General features: G+C 40.1%; 1 protein-coding gene across 1 annotated transcript in view; it reads right to left on the bottom strand.

The window, feature by feature from the left end:
- Positions 1-16,280, bottom strand: part of DET1 (de-etiolated homolog 1 (Arabidopsis)) — a 41,389-nt gene that overhangs the window by 6,290 nt on the left and 18,819 nt on the right. Inside the window, exons 3-4 of the mRNA XM_018568449.1 lie at positions 15,559-15,749; positions 13,794-13,985 (exon numbers count right to left, since the gene is read on the bottom strand). Of these exons, the coding sequence (XP_018423951.1) occupies positions 13,794-13,985; positions 15,559-15,749 (383 nt within the window). The remainder of the gene's footprint in view (positions 1-13,793; positions 13,986-15,558; positions 15,750-16,280) is intronic.

The following is a 16,280-nucleotide window of genomic DNA, read 5'->3' as shown; positions in this document are numbered from 1 at the left end:
ATTGGCCCCCCCCCCCCCCCCCTGTTGATGGGCGGCCCTCCATACTCCCCTCCCGGTGGTTGTTGGGCACCCCCGGGGGTGAGGGACGGGCCAGGGCAGGAGAGACCCATAAGTATAAAGTACAGCCAGGATGGAAAACATAGTTAAAATTAAAAAAAATTTATGGAGCCCGAGCCCCTTTTAAGATATAGTGAGTGGGGCTTCCAGGGGGTGGGGGTGTATCAGGCAGATGGGCATACAGCTCTCACAATCCCCTTATAGCCCAAATTTTTTTTTTCTATTTTGGGCTTGTTCTTGGTTGGTTTATGTAGGATGGGCGAGGAAAAGGTCCAATCCTAGATACAAGAACATAACAATTGTATAAATGTATTGAGTACAAAAGGAAGTGAAAGATATATATGGGTTAAAAAAGGGATGATAGGATGGAATATATGGTGGAAATAGTTTTATGGTATAGAGTATGCTTCTGAACAGGTTTTATGCATAACTCTCTCTGAAAGATACACAACATGGGTATGGATAGTATAACAATAGCAACTTACAATGTTAGAGGGTTTAATACACCAGAAAAACGTTCACAAATTTTGTATCACTCACATAAAAAAGGATGGATATATCTTGTGTATCCAAGAAACACATTTTAAGAAGGGGGCACATACAGAGATTAGGAATAAATAATACACTAAACGGTATCACAGCACAAACCCAGAAATTAAAGCTAAGGGGGTCTCGATAGGAATCCATAAAAATTTAGCAATTGAAATAATAGACACAGAAATAGATGATTGTGGGAGATTTATTTTTATTAAATTTTTGTATTGTAATCAAATGTACTCACTGGCAAATATTTATGCTCCGAACAAGGGACAACACAAGTTTTGTATAAAGATATTGAATAGATTTGAGATATATGGTATTGGCACAAAATTGGTGATGGGGGGATATAAATGTAACTTTTGACACAGAATTAGATACCACAAGTAAGATACCTATCTCGGTAAAGATGCTAAAAAAAACTCAGAACCAAAATGGAAAGACTGGGGCTAGTTGATGGCTGGCACATATTATACCCTTTAAAGAGAGATTATACTTATTTTTCTAGAGTACATAGATCTTACAGTAGAATAGACCATGTTTGGATGCACCAGACACTCCTAGATCTCGACCCAGAAATTGAAATAGGCCTGATTCTATGGTCCGACCACGCACCAGTAACTTTGACATTTTCAACAGATAACAGAGTGGGAGGGGAACCTGGAGACTAAATGATAATCTTTTAAAAAACATAGAATGTCAAGAAGAAGTAAAATCCACAATAAAGAACTTTATAAAAGATCATCAAAAAGACCCCACATCTATTCCCATACAATGGGAAGCTTTAAAATGTGTTGTTAGAGGTATTTTAATCAAACATGGCTCTAGATTAAAGAAAGAGAAGGCAAGCAAGCTAAAGGGCTTATTTCAGAGATTGAGTGAGTGGGAGGAACAGAATAAGGCAAATGTCACCAATATAGAGTACTCCACTCAATTGCACGAGGTGAGTAGAGACATTCGCAGTGTTCTGGACCAACAAACACAAAATCGCCAGAGATAACAATAAAAAATACAATTATAAAAGAAGGGGATAAATGTGGAAAGCTGCTAGCCAAGAAAATCCACCCAAGAACGTATAGAACAAATATAACACGAATCAAGGATTTTAATGGGAATATTCAGCACTCCACGTCCTCAATAACAGAAACTTTTAGAAAATATTATGCGTCTCTCTACTCAATACGAGGTAGATACGCAGATATGTCCCCCGATAGATATATAACTAAAATCAGGAGATATATAAAAGAGGTCAACCTTCCGGCATTAAGTAAGGAGGACGGAGGAGTGTTGAACCTAACATTCACTGAAAAAGAAACTAGAGAGGCAATCTCCTCCCTCCAGATCAATAAAGCCCCAGGACCCGATGGTTTTACAGCCAGATATTACAAACAGTTTGAGGAACTACTAAGACCCTTCTTCACCAATGTTTGTAATTTAGTCACAGAGAGACCCTTCTTCACCAATGTTTGTAATTTAGTCACAGAGGTATGCCCTTTTCCCACACAGACATCAGAGGCCCATATATCGCTCTTACCCAAACCAGGGAAAGATTTATCAGAATGCGGACATTACAGCCCTATCTCCCTAATAAACATCGATCTTAAATTATACACAGAAAAGCTGGCCTCTAGGCTAAAAAAAAAAGTTATGCCCAAAATTATTCATTCAGACCAAACTGGCTTTGTCCAGGGGAGAGAGGCCAGAGATAGTACAACAAGGATTATTAACCTGATAGGACTAGCACAGAAGGAGAACCAGGCACTGTGCCTATTGTCTATAGATGCTGAGAAAGCATTTGACAGAGTGAACTGGCTCTTTCTAAAGGAATCTCTAGTACAGGTGGGATTAGGAGAGCAATTTGTTTCAAAAGTCATGGCCTTATATGTACAACCATCTAAGGTAAGGGTTAATGGTGAGGTTTCCAACCCCTTCCCTATTTATAACGGCACCCGTCAGGGATGCCCACTATCACCTTTACTTTACGTTATAGTGATGGAACAATTAGCAGCCACTATTAGACAAAATTCCTCGATCAAGTGCATATCCGTTAATACAGATCAACATAAACTGGCATTATATGCCGATGATTTGCTTCTATTTACTACTTCCCCACAGGTTTCATTACCCAATATTCTTAAGGAATTATCGATATATGGGGATTTTAGTAATTTTCATATAAATATATCAAAATCGGAACTCTTGAATATATTCCTTCCAGAAGGGGTACAAATGGCCATTAAGGAAAGCTATACATTTAGATGGAAGCCTAATTACATTCCATACCTGGGTATAAACATCCCTAAAGATCTTAACACACTTTATGCTATCAACTTTAGAGACTGGTAAGATAAAAGTTTTACCCAGTTCCAAAAATTGAACAGTATAAGTATGTCATGGATAGGGAGAGCTAATGTTCTTAAAATGGATATTTTACCCAAAATATTATATAGGTTCCAAACTGTACCGATCCTGTTGCCTAGATCATTTTTTTTAAGACTTAAGACGGCAGTTATAAAATTTATATGGGCCAATAAAACCCCCCGAATTAGTGTTAAAAGTGTTAATGAGATCAAAACAAAGGGGAGGCTTGGGAATACCAGACCTAGACCTATACCATAAGGCAGCATTATTAACAAGAATCTTGGACTGGGTACACAACGGCCAAGATAAGGGGGAGTAAACCTAGAGACAAGTATGGCCACGATACCCTTGAAATATATTCCTTGATTGGCAGCAAAGAACAGGCCTCACACGTTGTCTTTGCCGTATTTGGTTAAACCTGTGCTTAGAATTTGGGATAGAACTATATATAAGTACAACCTATCATCTATTCCAGGTCCAATGACAACTCTAGCTTGGCATCCACAATTTCCACCAGGTATGCAGACGGTTGCCTTTCTGGAAATCGAGAATTTTCCTCATACACAGTTATGGCAGATCTTACAGAAAGGTAAAGAGGAAATAAAACCAGAGTTTTTTGGATGGAGGCAATGCAGTTAGCGGACTATATAAGATACCTTAGGGCCAGTAAATCTCTGAACAGACCATTCACTCTGTTCGAAAAATTTTGCTTGAGAGACACTAAAATCGAACATGCACTATCACAGGTTTATGGTCTGTTGAGAGAGGTAGAAGCCAAAGGCCATACAAATTATATGAAGAGATGGGAACAGGAGTTTAGGAGGGAGTTCTCAGAGGAAGAATGGGGAAGAATACTTACTTTGACACATAGTTCTCTCAAAATGCACATTTTACCAAGAAAAAAACTTTAAAATACTGTCTAGATGGTATAGATGTCCAGAAAGAATTAAACACATAAACCCGGGAGAGTCAGACAGGTGTTGGAGATGTGGTTTCGAGGAGGGAACGTATCTGCATATCTGGTGGAGTTGTCCTAAAATACAGGCTTTCTGGGAGTCAATTTTTGATGGATTTAATATGCATTTGACCTGTATGTATGGAATGAAAGAGAAGAACAGGGATATTGGGTATAGGGGAGTGGAGAATGAGGGTAATTAGATGCACAAATCTATAAGAGTATAAGGCAAAGGGGGAAAATGTCAATCTGTAGGTGGAGTATCACAGAGGGTGTAATTATATTAAGTAATGTTTGTGGGCAGGACGGCCCATTTTTGAGGGGTAGATACACATTTCATTATAATATGTTAAGTGAATGTATTTCAGGGGTGTAATTTAGAAATTGGAATATAAAATAAAATAAAAATAGGAATGTCTGAGGGGGCGGGGGAGGGAATATGGGGAGGGAATTATGTAGGAATATAATAATAGGAATTCACATTTATGTAAAGATATAGAAGGGTAGATAAAGAATCACAAAATGAGTTACACTAGGGGTAGTTAAATAAGAAAGGGGCCTCATTGACCTATCTAATGCCCAATTTCCCCAGTCTTTTGGTTGAGGAGTGAAAGAGATTAACTGGGAGTAGTGAGAATGTGAGTTGAAATGGATAACCTTTGAAGTGGGAGAAAGATGGGAATAATTGTATTAGTGAGAATGTAAAGTAAGCAGAGGCTTTTTATCCCAAATAAAGGAGAGATTATTTTTGAGCTTCTTTATAATGTTAATTATTCGCTGTATGTTCTCACTTTGAATTTGTATATATGTTGTATGTTTACATATTTGGAAATAAAAATATATTATAGCCAAGAACAATTTCAGCATAATGTTCCTGGATGTAAAATTGCAAAGACTTTAAATATATATGTATAGTACATAATATCAAAAGATTCAGAGAATCTGGAGAAATATCTGTGAGCAAAGAACAAGGCTTGAAATGTAATATTGGATGCCCGGGGCCATCAGACGGTATGATTAGGCGATGGACTAAAGAGAAGAGGGACCTCCCAGCTCATCAGCACTCAGTTTAAAAGCTTACTTCTCTGTTGGTACGGGGGTGCAATAGTACGTATGGAATGGGCAGCTTGCACATCTGGAAAGGTCCCATCAGTGCTGAAAGATATATCCAGGTTTTAGAGCAGCATATGCTACCATCCATATGATGTCTTTTTCAAGAAGGGCCTTGTATATTGCAGCAGGACAATGCTAAACCACATATTGCATCTATGACAACAGCATGGCTTGGTAGTAGAAGAGTCCAGATGCTTAACCACTTGCCGTCCGCCCGTAGTAAAAAAACGGACGGATGGCACTGCAGCATTTGCGGGTTGCCGTCTCCAGACGGCAATTTTTTTCTGCTCGCAGAACGCACGGTCAGAAAAGACCCGACTATTGCACACACCCGTTACCGGGTGTTTCACATATAGGCGATTAGCGGCTCCATAGCTTGCCGATCGTCTATATGTGCTCGTTCGCATGCCATCCGCTCGGTTTCATGCACGATGGCCGTGCAGTCACGGATCGCACACCCCTGCCGATCGCGCTGGCAGTGCCATTATTTTCTAATGACACCCCAGTCATGCCAGGCAGATTGCGCGTTTTTCTTGCTGCAATACAGCCCTGCCCAAGCGGTTGCACACGATTGCAGTTGAAAACACTGCGCGTTTAGTCGCATGCAGATGGTTTTCATTTTTAAAATTTTTATTTACTTTGTTCGCGTACGCATCCCCCCGCGCGGCCGCCGGCGCCGGTCCACCCCTTTAAATTTCGGTAATTTTTCCTTAATATAGTAAAAAATAAAAACCCCAGTGGTGAATAAATACCACCAAAAGAAAGCTCTATCTGTCCCCCAAAAAAGGGTATAAAATTAATTTCAGTACAGCGCTGCATGACGGAATAAATGTCAGTCAAAGTACCGCAGCGCTGAATACTGAAAAATGGCCTGGATGGGAAGGGGGTTTAACACCGCGGATGTCAACTGGTTAACTGGCCTGCCTGCAGTCCAGACCTTTCACCAACTGAAAATATTTGGTGCATCTTGCTTGGAATGGAAAATACGACAAAGAAGACCCAGGACTGCTGAGCATTGAGAATCCTATATCAGGCAAGAATGGGACAACAGTCCTCTCTTAAAACTCCAGCAAATGGTCTCTTCAGTTCCCAGACATTTACAGAGTGTTGTTAAAAGAGGTGATGCTACACCCTGGTAAACATGGCCCCGTTCCAACTTTTTTAAATGGTCCATTTTCTCAGCTTAAACATTTGACATGCTTTCTATTTTCTACTGGGAATAAAATATGAGTTTGAGATTTGCAAACCATTGCATTCTGTTTTAATGTAGATTTTACACAGCGTCCCAACTTTTTTGGAATTGGGGTTGTACATTACAATCAAAGCCTATAATTATATGACTAAATTAAATGAACTAAAAATGGATGAATGTAGTGTTCTTTCAAGTACCGTATTTTTCCGTGTATAAGACGCTACTTTTTCATTAAAATGCTTACCTAAAAATAGAGAGGCGTCTTATACACGGGGGCCGGGAGGAGAACCGAGGTTGCGAAACTGCCGAATGTGCCGATACCACTGCAAACTACCGTAGCCTCACGAGTGAAACAGATTGAAGAGACAAGCATAAGTTTTCCTCCAATCATAAATCTTTTGTACCTGAGGTCAGCTTTCTCCCCAGCAACAGCTGACGTCAGTTACAAAAGATTTATGATTGGAGGAAAACTTATCTTGTCTCTGTAATCCGATCCTAAATCTTTTGTACCTGACGTCAGCTGGTGCTCGGGAGAGCGTGTAGCCAGTGCCCGGAGCTGTAATGTCGAAGCTGGGGAAAGCAATTTTTTAGAAAAAAACTGTGTACAAAAATGAAAAACAATTGCTCCCGTAGCAAAATGGTTAGAATGTAGTCAAGTCTCAAATTTGAAGGCATTAGTAATTCAGCAGAAACTCAAATTACTCCAACCTTCAGAATCTTTGGCCATTTGTTGCAAGTTCAGGAATGAAAAACAAAGTTGTGGAATTTTAAAACGATATTGCATCTTCATCTATCTTTTAGAATTTCAATATAAACTGTGACCTGGTCTGTCTGCAGCCAGGAATCCCACATTGAACTGCTGACATGAAAGGTATGTTTGTGACCGTGTTCCATACAGCATATTCCGACTTTTCAAATGCTTTAAAAGTACAATTTGTGCTATATGCTATATACTGTGGATCGCCAACAAAAATGTGAAAATGGACCTTTGAAATTCCAAGTCGCCTATACTTTACTTTCCATCAACAAGAAAAAAAACAAAAAACTATTTGACTCTTCATTAACAGTTTCTCTCTTAAATCTACAGAAATACTACAAACACAGAGAAGAAAAAAACCCTTTCTCACCATGATAAATTCAATAAAAATTATGTACCTTGTTTTCATTCTTTCAGACAGAACATGCCTGTGTTAGTGCCGATTTTAATGTGATGTGTTTCCTAGCAACAAAGCTGGGCTTCCTGTCAAGTGTGAATAGGATTTGAATTCACTTTTGGGGAATCCAACAACATTAAGATTACAATGTACTAATGCACATCTAAATAAAATGAATACACATCTTTATAATCCATGTTAATTACAACAGACAATGATGTAATTAAAACAGTTGGCACTGTTACTATTGCATTTTCCAAACCAATATTATTAGAACACTGCTTGACAAGTCCAGAAAATGTGACCGATGTGTAAACTGTGGTACTTTAATTCAGAAAATCATCTTTCTATGGCTTCTGAATTCTATTAACTTAGTCCTACATTTATTTAACCCGTTAGCTGCCAGAGCAATTAGGCACACAAGTTGAAATACACATTTTAAGACTGAAGATTACTTATTCAGGCTCTCACCGCTCTCCTCCCTGCACTGTTCAGCTGCCTGAACGTTTCTCTCCTCCACGCTGGAGGCTGCACCGTGTCAGAGGGAACACAGAGCAGCGCCCAGAGGGGAGGAGAGAATCTAGGAATGCACTGCAATTTCGGCCAAAAGATGGTACTTTTGCCATTTTGACAAAAGTGCCATTTTCGGCCAATATGTTTCAGCGGCCGAAATTTCAGTGCATCCCAAATTGAAACCTCAAGCTTGGATAATGGTTTGTCTGAACCACTGAGAGATTTTGAAAAAAGAAGGTGATCAGTCTTCCGGAAGGAAGCAGTGACAGAGATAGACTTTCATAGCCCAAGCCACATCCAGAAAATGGAAGGAAATCATCTTCTGATGAACTGGGGCCAAACAGAGGGATAGAAGAATGTTGTCCTGGCTGAGGGGAAAGGCCAAAACTACCTTAGTTAGGAAGAATGTTCTAGGCCTCAACACCACCTTGTCTTTGTGCAAGGCCAGAAAGGATTCTTTCCAGGAAAAGACCGTCAACTCAGACAGACACTCACTTTACAAGGCGAGAGTGGAAAGGGTAATAATTCCGACAGGTTTATAGGGCAGTTTTTAAAGAGCCAGGAAAACATCCGGCACAAAGGTCTTGAGCAAAGAATGAGAAGCCTGGGGTCTCTAGAAAGAGAAAAAATCTGACCCTCGATGGTTCTGAGGGCCACATGCTAGTCCAGATCAATTTGCATAAAGGCAAACGTTAGTTCCATGGAGAATCTGTTAGCTTGGTGTGAGGCTTCCACCCTAAGTATGCCTTCCACGAACAGTGATAGACCTAGTATTAAGCAGACTTCCTAGCTTTTCACATTGTGGCAATAACTGAATTACAGATCCAGCTGCCCCTCAGTATTCAAGCTCAAAACTTGGGCTCTGGGCCCAAAAAGTGCTCTGTGGCCAACTGGTTACCAAATTCCGCTAAGATCACTTCCAGGCTATCACTGCAGCATCCAGTCCAGTGGGGGGTCCAGATACAGTACACCAAATTTATCTCCAACTCCAATATGCATAACAAAAATAAAGCAATGAACATGGCCCCTTACAGCCAAAAAAAAAACACATTTAGTTTTAATGCAGGCTAAAGATTGCACTAATTTTCCACTTATATTCAGTGTGCAGGTCTAAGGCGAACTGCTTTTCATTTTCAAATCATAACCAAAATGGTGTTTGTAAATCTCAGATGCAAGCAATTTACCACACACAAGGCAAATGTACTGCAATTTCTGACAATATTATCCTATACTAAAAATATAACAAATAGCTCTGAATCAAGGGCCCCTTTCAAGGCAGTTCCTCTCATTTTCCAACATTATATGCCATCCAAAATGCAGAATTATGTCAAAGCACAGGAACTTATCGCTCATAAGACTCCCAAGCTACCTTGCTTTCTTTCATTCTACAGCAGTAGTAAAGAAGTATCAAGCTAGTAACTGCATGAGGAGAAGGATTTACTGTGCACCATGCAGTGAATATATTTACAATCATGGTGTGTCTTAAGTTCTCTGAACATGAATTTTTAGAATGCAGGTGGAGATCTTTCTTGACAATAAGAAATATCACAGTTTAAAAGGCACCATAAAGAAAACAACATTTACAGGAGGTGTATCTGAAATAACACAAACTTCTATCAGAATCTACAAACAGAAAACAGAAAAATTACAAGATGAAAATGAGGGAACCAGTATTCCAGAAACAGCATGCAGGGCAGCTCTGCTCCTGGGTGATGCTACCAAGCATCTTGGACAGGCGACTTACAGAAGGGGAGTAGTCACTCTGCACAGCAGAACAAGCTACCACTTGAATAACAGCAGCAATATTGCCCGCTTGCAATACTAAAGATAAAGTCTCTCTCCAGCAGGGTTGTCCAAGTAAAGTCTCTCTCCAGCAGGGTTGTCCAAGTATTCTCTCCGATGGGGCACTCAACTCTAAACGACAGCCAGATGCTCACAAAGCAGGGTTTCTCTAGCAGGCAGTCTCTGACCTGCAGAGGGGTTTTTAAAAGGTCAATCTTTTAGATGACAGTTACCCTACTTTAAGGCAGTATCTGGCTCTGGCTCAATTTCTGTATGAATCTCAAACCTTACCTATATCTCGACTGCAGTTATCTTTCAAATCACAATCTCTTTGTTTCATAGTAATAACTCCACCAACGAAATATACAAACCTATTGCAGGTGAAAAGAATTAGGAGACCCCAGCCTCCACAACTTCGATCTTTACCATAATCGCAGAACGTATCCATTTCATTGGAATCAGATCAGGCATCAACATTTGCATCCAGCTTAAAGGGTTATTAAACCCTCGCATACTTTTGCATATATCTACTGCTAGCAAGCAGTATATGCAAAATGATTTTTTTTTTTTAAACATTTTCACCGCGCTACCGTCCGAACATCTGAAAATTTCTCGGGTGGCTGCAAAGGATCCTGGGGCGGGCGCATGCACAGTTCAGATGTTCGGCCGGGAGACGAGGAAGGACACAAGATAAGTCTATGGAGCAGCGTGCACCCGCACAGACTCCGTGAGACATGAGAGAAGAGGAGGACAGAGGAGTCAGCGCTGGAGGGACAGCTAAAAACTACAGGAAAGAAGATCGGATTAAGAGGCATCATTTCAGGTAAGTCCTTACTTTAGCACTGTGGGGGGGGGGCACACTTTTGCCCTTAAAGTGACATTAAACCCTCAGATTTTTTAACATAAACCAATACTGTAATGTGTGCCTTACTGTAATCCATGGTTGTTTCCCTTCTCTTTGCTGCTCTTCCTTTTAAATCTGTATCTGTTCTCATGCTGGGCAGAACTTCTGTTTTGCAGGAGACTGGCTTGTCTCTAAAATGGATACATGTGTCTGTGTGTAGGTTTGCAACCTGAGCCAGCACTACAGGAAGAGGCACTCAGCTGCAAAGGGAAGTTATCCCCAAGCATGAGAAGACATGAGGATTTCAAAGGAAGAGCAGCAAAGAGAAGGGAAACAACCAAGGATTACAGTAAGGAGCACATTACAGTATTGGTTTATGTTAAAAAAAATCTGAGGTTTTAATGTCACTTTAAGAAAGTCTTCTGTCCCCATGAACTTCGTTCACATTCTGCAACATAGGCCACTACAATGGCCCTTGTCCCCAACTAGGGACAGACACTGGATGTACATTATTACACCTACCCTGGCTCAATGGTTTAATTCTATAAACAGCTTATGGGCAAACCAATAAGATGAGATAACTGTTCTAAAGCCCCAAAAGGTAGCTTCTTTGAGGACACTTAAGGAATCATATCAAAGCAAAAGCTGTTCATGATGGTGGATTTTATGGCTTGATTCTAGAATTAGAACCATAAACTCTTCATAGTCCGTTAAATATGCTTTTTCACTCTAAACAATAAAGAGATCACAAATCCAACCATACCTGAATGACATCTAATTTCACTTCCCTTTTCACTCTGGGCCTGTTGTCCTAATCGACCTTTCTCTTCCATTTTTCTCTACCCAGAGTTTTCCAGATGCTAGCACACAGTAGACCAAGTAAGTTCAGGCTACGTTGAATAAGCAACTCAATTTGTAATACTTAGTGTCTGGTCCTTTGAGTATACCATGTCTCTGCAGCAAATTGCTTTCACAAAGCTTCCTTGTGTTCCTCTAAAGATTAGATTTTAGGTTCAGTCATGTTTTATCACAAAAGGTTCCCTTCTATAAAGTCAAAGTAACAGAAAAGTCTCACATATGGCAGTCTTTTCAAAGCAAACAACTGCTCACATAGCAGTTTGTCTTCAACAAAGTAGTCTCTAATAAAGCAGTCTCTCTAAAAGACACACTGCAGTTTCTCTCTAAAACAATATGTCTAACAGGGTAACCTCACAAATAGTCCCTCTGTCACAGTGCACTTGGACTAAACATTCTCTTAAGTGATGAACAGTCCAGGCTCTGCTTTGGACTAGACTGCAAACACTGTTCTCTTAAATCCAAACAAAACCATTTTTTTTTGTTTTGTACAGGATGGGTTAGAACCTTGCAAGGTTGGTGCATCCCCGTTGGAGACATGTACCAACAACATGTACCCTTGCATTGTCTCTTGAAGGCCACGTGCCACAAGGAGAGCAACTGATGGAATCTCTCGAATGAGTAAAAAGATAGCAAAATAACATTTAGGTGTATCTGGAAGTGGACTTGGAAATCTCCAAAGTGCATTGCGTAAACCTGGGCAGATTCATGTTTTTAGACACAAGTGTACAAGTAGAGTATATTGCTTGCTGCAATTTCTATGTGTTGGATTGATAACTGTGGTAAAAGGAATTATATTTGCTGTAAAAAAAAAAAATCACTTTCTAGATAAAGAATATACATGCATCATAGCAATTTCAATGTGCTCAATTCACAAAGCTAAAACACCAGGATAAAGATGCTAATTTTCAAAAGGGCACATTTTGAGATTTTAAAAATACAGTCACATGGCTGAAAATAAAAAGATCCTTGTCCTTGCCTTAAACTATGTGAATTAAACCTGATATCAGTTAATGAAAACAAGTTTTTTTCTACTACAGAAATGTAACAAAATAGAGATGCTGAATTACTTTTGTTAAGTGGAAGATTATATTCCGCTATTCTTGAATACTTCATGAAACATTTTTACTGAAATAAATGCATAAGAATAAATAGACAATGGATCCTGTCATGTCCAAAAGCCTATTACAAACATTTTGTTTTTTTTACACGCTTATATGATTATACCTTATAGGGTGATCACCGCATGTTTTAGGCCGCTCCATAACCGAGACCCACTTATCGTCATAGCTGAAGAGAGAAAGGTCAAGATAAGGGCTTCCACTATAAGACTGGGCACTGATAGGAAGTTGGCTCAGAAGCCTCCTCACTGCTTCTGTATGGCCTCCATATTTGGCATTCACAATTGTGTCTTTAAACCTAAAAACAAGGATTCACAAATTAAACCAGGAGATCCATCAACATCACACAAAAAGTAGCTATACCTCGGAAGAAAATGAAACATTTTGGAGAAGGGGGCTTTGCAAGTCAATATCATGTTTTAATACACCCACATACAATTAATGGATGATTAATAGACAGGCCAGTGCAGATTTATAATCTCTTAAGGTGTATGGAAGGCGTGTGAGTGTTTCTAATGTACGGTCGCACGACTTTTGTATATCGAGCATGTTGGAAAACCAGCCTAGAATCGTACGATTTTCGGCTCGTTTTTAACATGATCGAGAGATCACTGCCGAACGGGCCGGTGTGCGCACGTGCACACTGCCCGTTCAGCATTGCAGTCATGGGAAGCTCGCCCCTCAGCGGGGCGGGCTTGCGATGATCGCAGGTACGATCTGCCTGTCCAAGATGGGCAGATCATACGTTTTTTTAATTACTTTACAACCCTCGCAAGACAAAAGTCTTGCGAGGGTTGTAAAGTGTATGGGCACCTTTACAGGCAGTGTGTTTGGTGCTTAGCAGTCTAAGCTAATTAGCCAATTGTTTAAACTGGAAATGCTGTGGAAAAAAAACTCAGAAAAAGCTGAACAGTTATAGAGCATCATAACATATAGTGGATCGGTAGCTACTACAGTACTTTACAGCGATCTTCCGAGTCCTGTACAGCTGTTGTGCTGAGCGACTCCTCCTCTGCTGTTAAAACACAGAGGTTCACTCGCTCAGCACAGTGGCCATTCTATACTAGATATGTGAATTAAACCTGATATCAGTTAATGAAAACAAGTTTTTTTCTACTACAGAAATGTAACAAAATAGAGATGCTGAATTACTTTTGTTAAGTGGAAGATTATATTCCGCTATTCTTGAATACTTCATGAAACATTTTTACTGAAATAAATGCATAAGAATAAATAGACAATGGATCCTGTCATGTCCAAAAGCCTATTACAAACATTTTGTTTTTTTTACACGCTTATATGATTATACCTTATAGGGTGATCACCGCATGTTTTAGGCCGCTCCATAACCGAGACCCACTTATCGTCATAGCTGAAGAGAGAAAGGTCAAGATAAGGGCTTCCACTATAAGACTGGGCACTGATAGGAAGTTGGCTCAGAAGCCTCCTCACTGCTTCTGTATGGCCTCCATATTTGGCATTCACAATTGTGTCTTTAAACCTAAAAACAAGGATTCACAAATTAAACCAGGAGATCCATCAACATCACACAAAAAGTAGCTATACCTCGGAAGAAAATGAAACATTTTGGAGAAGGGGGCTTTGCAAGTCAATATCATGTTTTAATACACCCACATACAATTAATGGATGATTAATAGACAGGCCAGTGCAGATTTATAATCTCTTAAGGTGTATGGAAGGCGTGTGAGTGTTTCTAATGTACGGTCGCACGACTTTTGTATATCGAGCATGTTGGAAAACCAGCCTAGAATCGTACGATTTTCGGCTCGTTTTTAACATGATCGAGAGATCACTGCCGAACGGGCCGGTGTGCGCACGTGCACACTGCCCGTTCAGCATTGCAGTCATGGGAAGCTCGCCCCTCAGCGGGGCGGGCTTGCGATGATCGCAGGTACGATCTGCCTGTCCAAGATGGGCAGATCATACGTTTTTTTAATTACTTTACAACCCTCGCAAGACAAAAGTCTTGCGAGGGTTGTAAAGTGTATGGGCACCTTTACAGGCAGTGTGTTTGGTGCTTAGCAGTCTAAGCTAATTAGCCAATTGTTTAAACTGGAAATGCTGTGGAAAAAAAACTCAGAAAAAGCTGAACAGTTATAGAGCATCATAACATATAGTGGATCGGTAGCTACTACAGTACTTTACAGCGATCTTCCGAGTCCTGTACAGCTGTTGTGCTGAGCGACTCCTCCTCTGCTGTTAAAACACAGAGGTTCACTCGCTCAGCACAGTGGCCATTCTATACTAGATGCCTAGTATTTTTATGAATGACTATGAGGCATTCCCTGATTGGACTAAAGGCTGAGACAAAAAGCGACAGGAAATCAAAAATTTTGCAATTGTCACCAGAACAAGAGGCCAGGGGAAATCTTCTAATGGGGACACCTATTCTGGAGACAAGTGTCTAAGAGGGGAGTTTCCTGTTATGTCTCTGACACAGAAAATGAAGGGAAATTTCCCCAAGAGCACAGAGAGCAAAAAAAAAAAAAAAAACAACCAAACAGTTTTGGCTGGCTATTTATACACTGTAAACTATTAAACATCAAGTTCATTTTAGTAGTATCCTGTAATGTGCTTTACCACACTGTACAGTATACACAGATAGTGCAGTCAGATTGTAACGCATGACTGTGTATAATCTCTTTTAGATTGAATGCAAGTTAGGCCCTCAAATTACATATTTGTTTGGTATTTGAAAACCTAAATATGTACACCTTCAGCCCCAAGGAAAAGATCTTTACTGTGTGGCCCTGCTCAGAGCCCGAGTGGGAAAAAAAAAAAGTTCAGGACACATACATTTCTGCTGTGCATTTGCTCTACTCACTTCATTCATTCCTATGGTGGGTACTCCTCTGGATAGCCTGAGCCCCCATGAGTGCAGACCAGCTATAGGAATAAATTAAGTGGTGAAGATTCACAGGAGCTGAAAGTGGCCTGGACTTTTTTTGTGCTTGCATGCCTTACATGATCTGTTAGAATGACAACCACGGCAGTTAAAATAGAGATACATTTATTCAATGTAATTTGGATCCTTATTAGTGGGAAATCTTACCTTCGCTGGATCTGCCTGGCAAAGTTGTTGCTGGATGCAGAGCAGGGGAACTGAACAGCCTCGCTGTGCAGAGTTGCGTTTCTGAACAGGTCACAAAAGTTTTCAAACAGTTCTAAAAGCTCATTTGAAGTGTTTTCAAAAACAGCAATAACTTCTGTGGTCACCATGTTGTATACCACAAAGAATGAGGGCTAAAAAGAAACAAAAACATACCCAATATAAAACATCCAGGTACATTGTTTTTATCAACATTAAGGGGACACTACACTTTTCATATAAAAATACAAAACAATCTGAAAATACATCATAATATCATTACTAACATCTCATGATTATAGTCACCAAACAATCTTTAGTTATCTTCTTTTCAGCATTTTGATTATCAGCTCACCCTGCTAACCGCAATTGCTGGTACCAAACTTCTGATTTCGATGTACGAGATGCAAATGTAGTATGAGGCGAGTCATGCACTAGACCATAACAGATCTCCCAAAATTACTTGCTGGTCCCGCTGTCAGTCAACTAGCCCATGGGCTGTGCTGCATGGGCAGGAATGTGATAAATAGGTTGATTTTACAGAGGAAATAAGTTATATGTGCCGATGCTGGATGGGTCAGCCCACAGCAATGTGGTCTATATCCAGAACGTGCTGAGGAGGGAAACTACATCACACATACAGTGGGACCATAGAGAGCCACGGTAGCCACCCTTGCAAAGATTTT

This window comes from Nanorana parkeri, unplaced genomic scaffold (assembly GCF_000935625.1).
Source record: "Nanorana parkeri isolate BGI_ZX_2015 unplaced genomic scaffold, ASM93562v1 scaffold1189, whole genome shotgun sequence".
Taxonomy (NCBI): domain Eukaryota; kingdom Metazoa; phylum Chordata; class Amphibia; order Anura; family Dicroglossidae; genus Nanorana; species Nanorana parkeri.
Note: the sequence above shows the minus strand (reverse complement) of the source record. Positions and strands in the feature narration are given on the sequence as shown.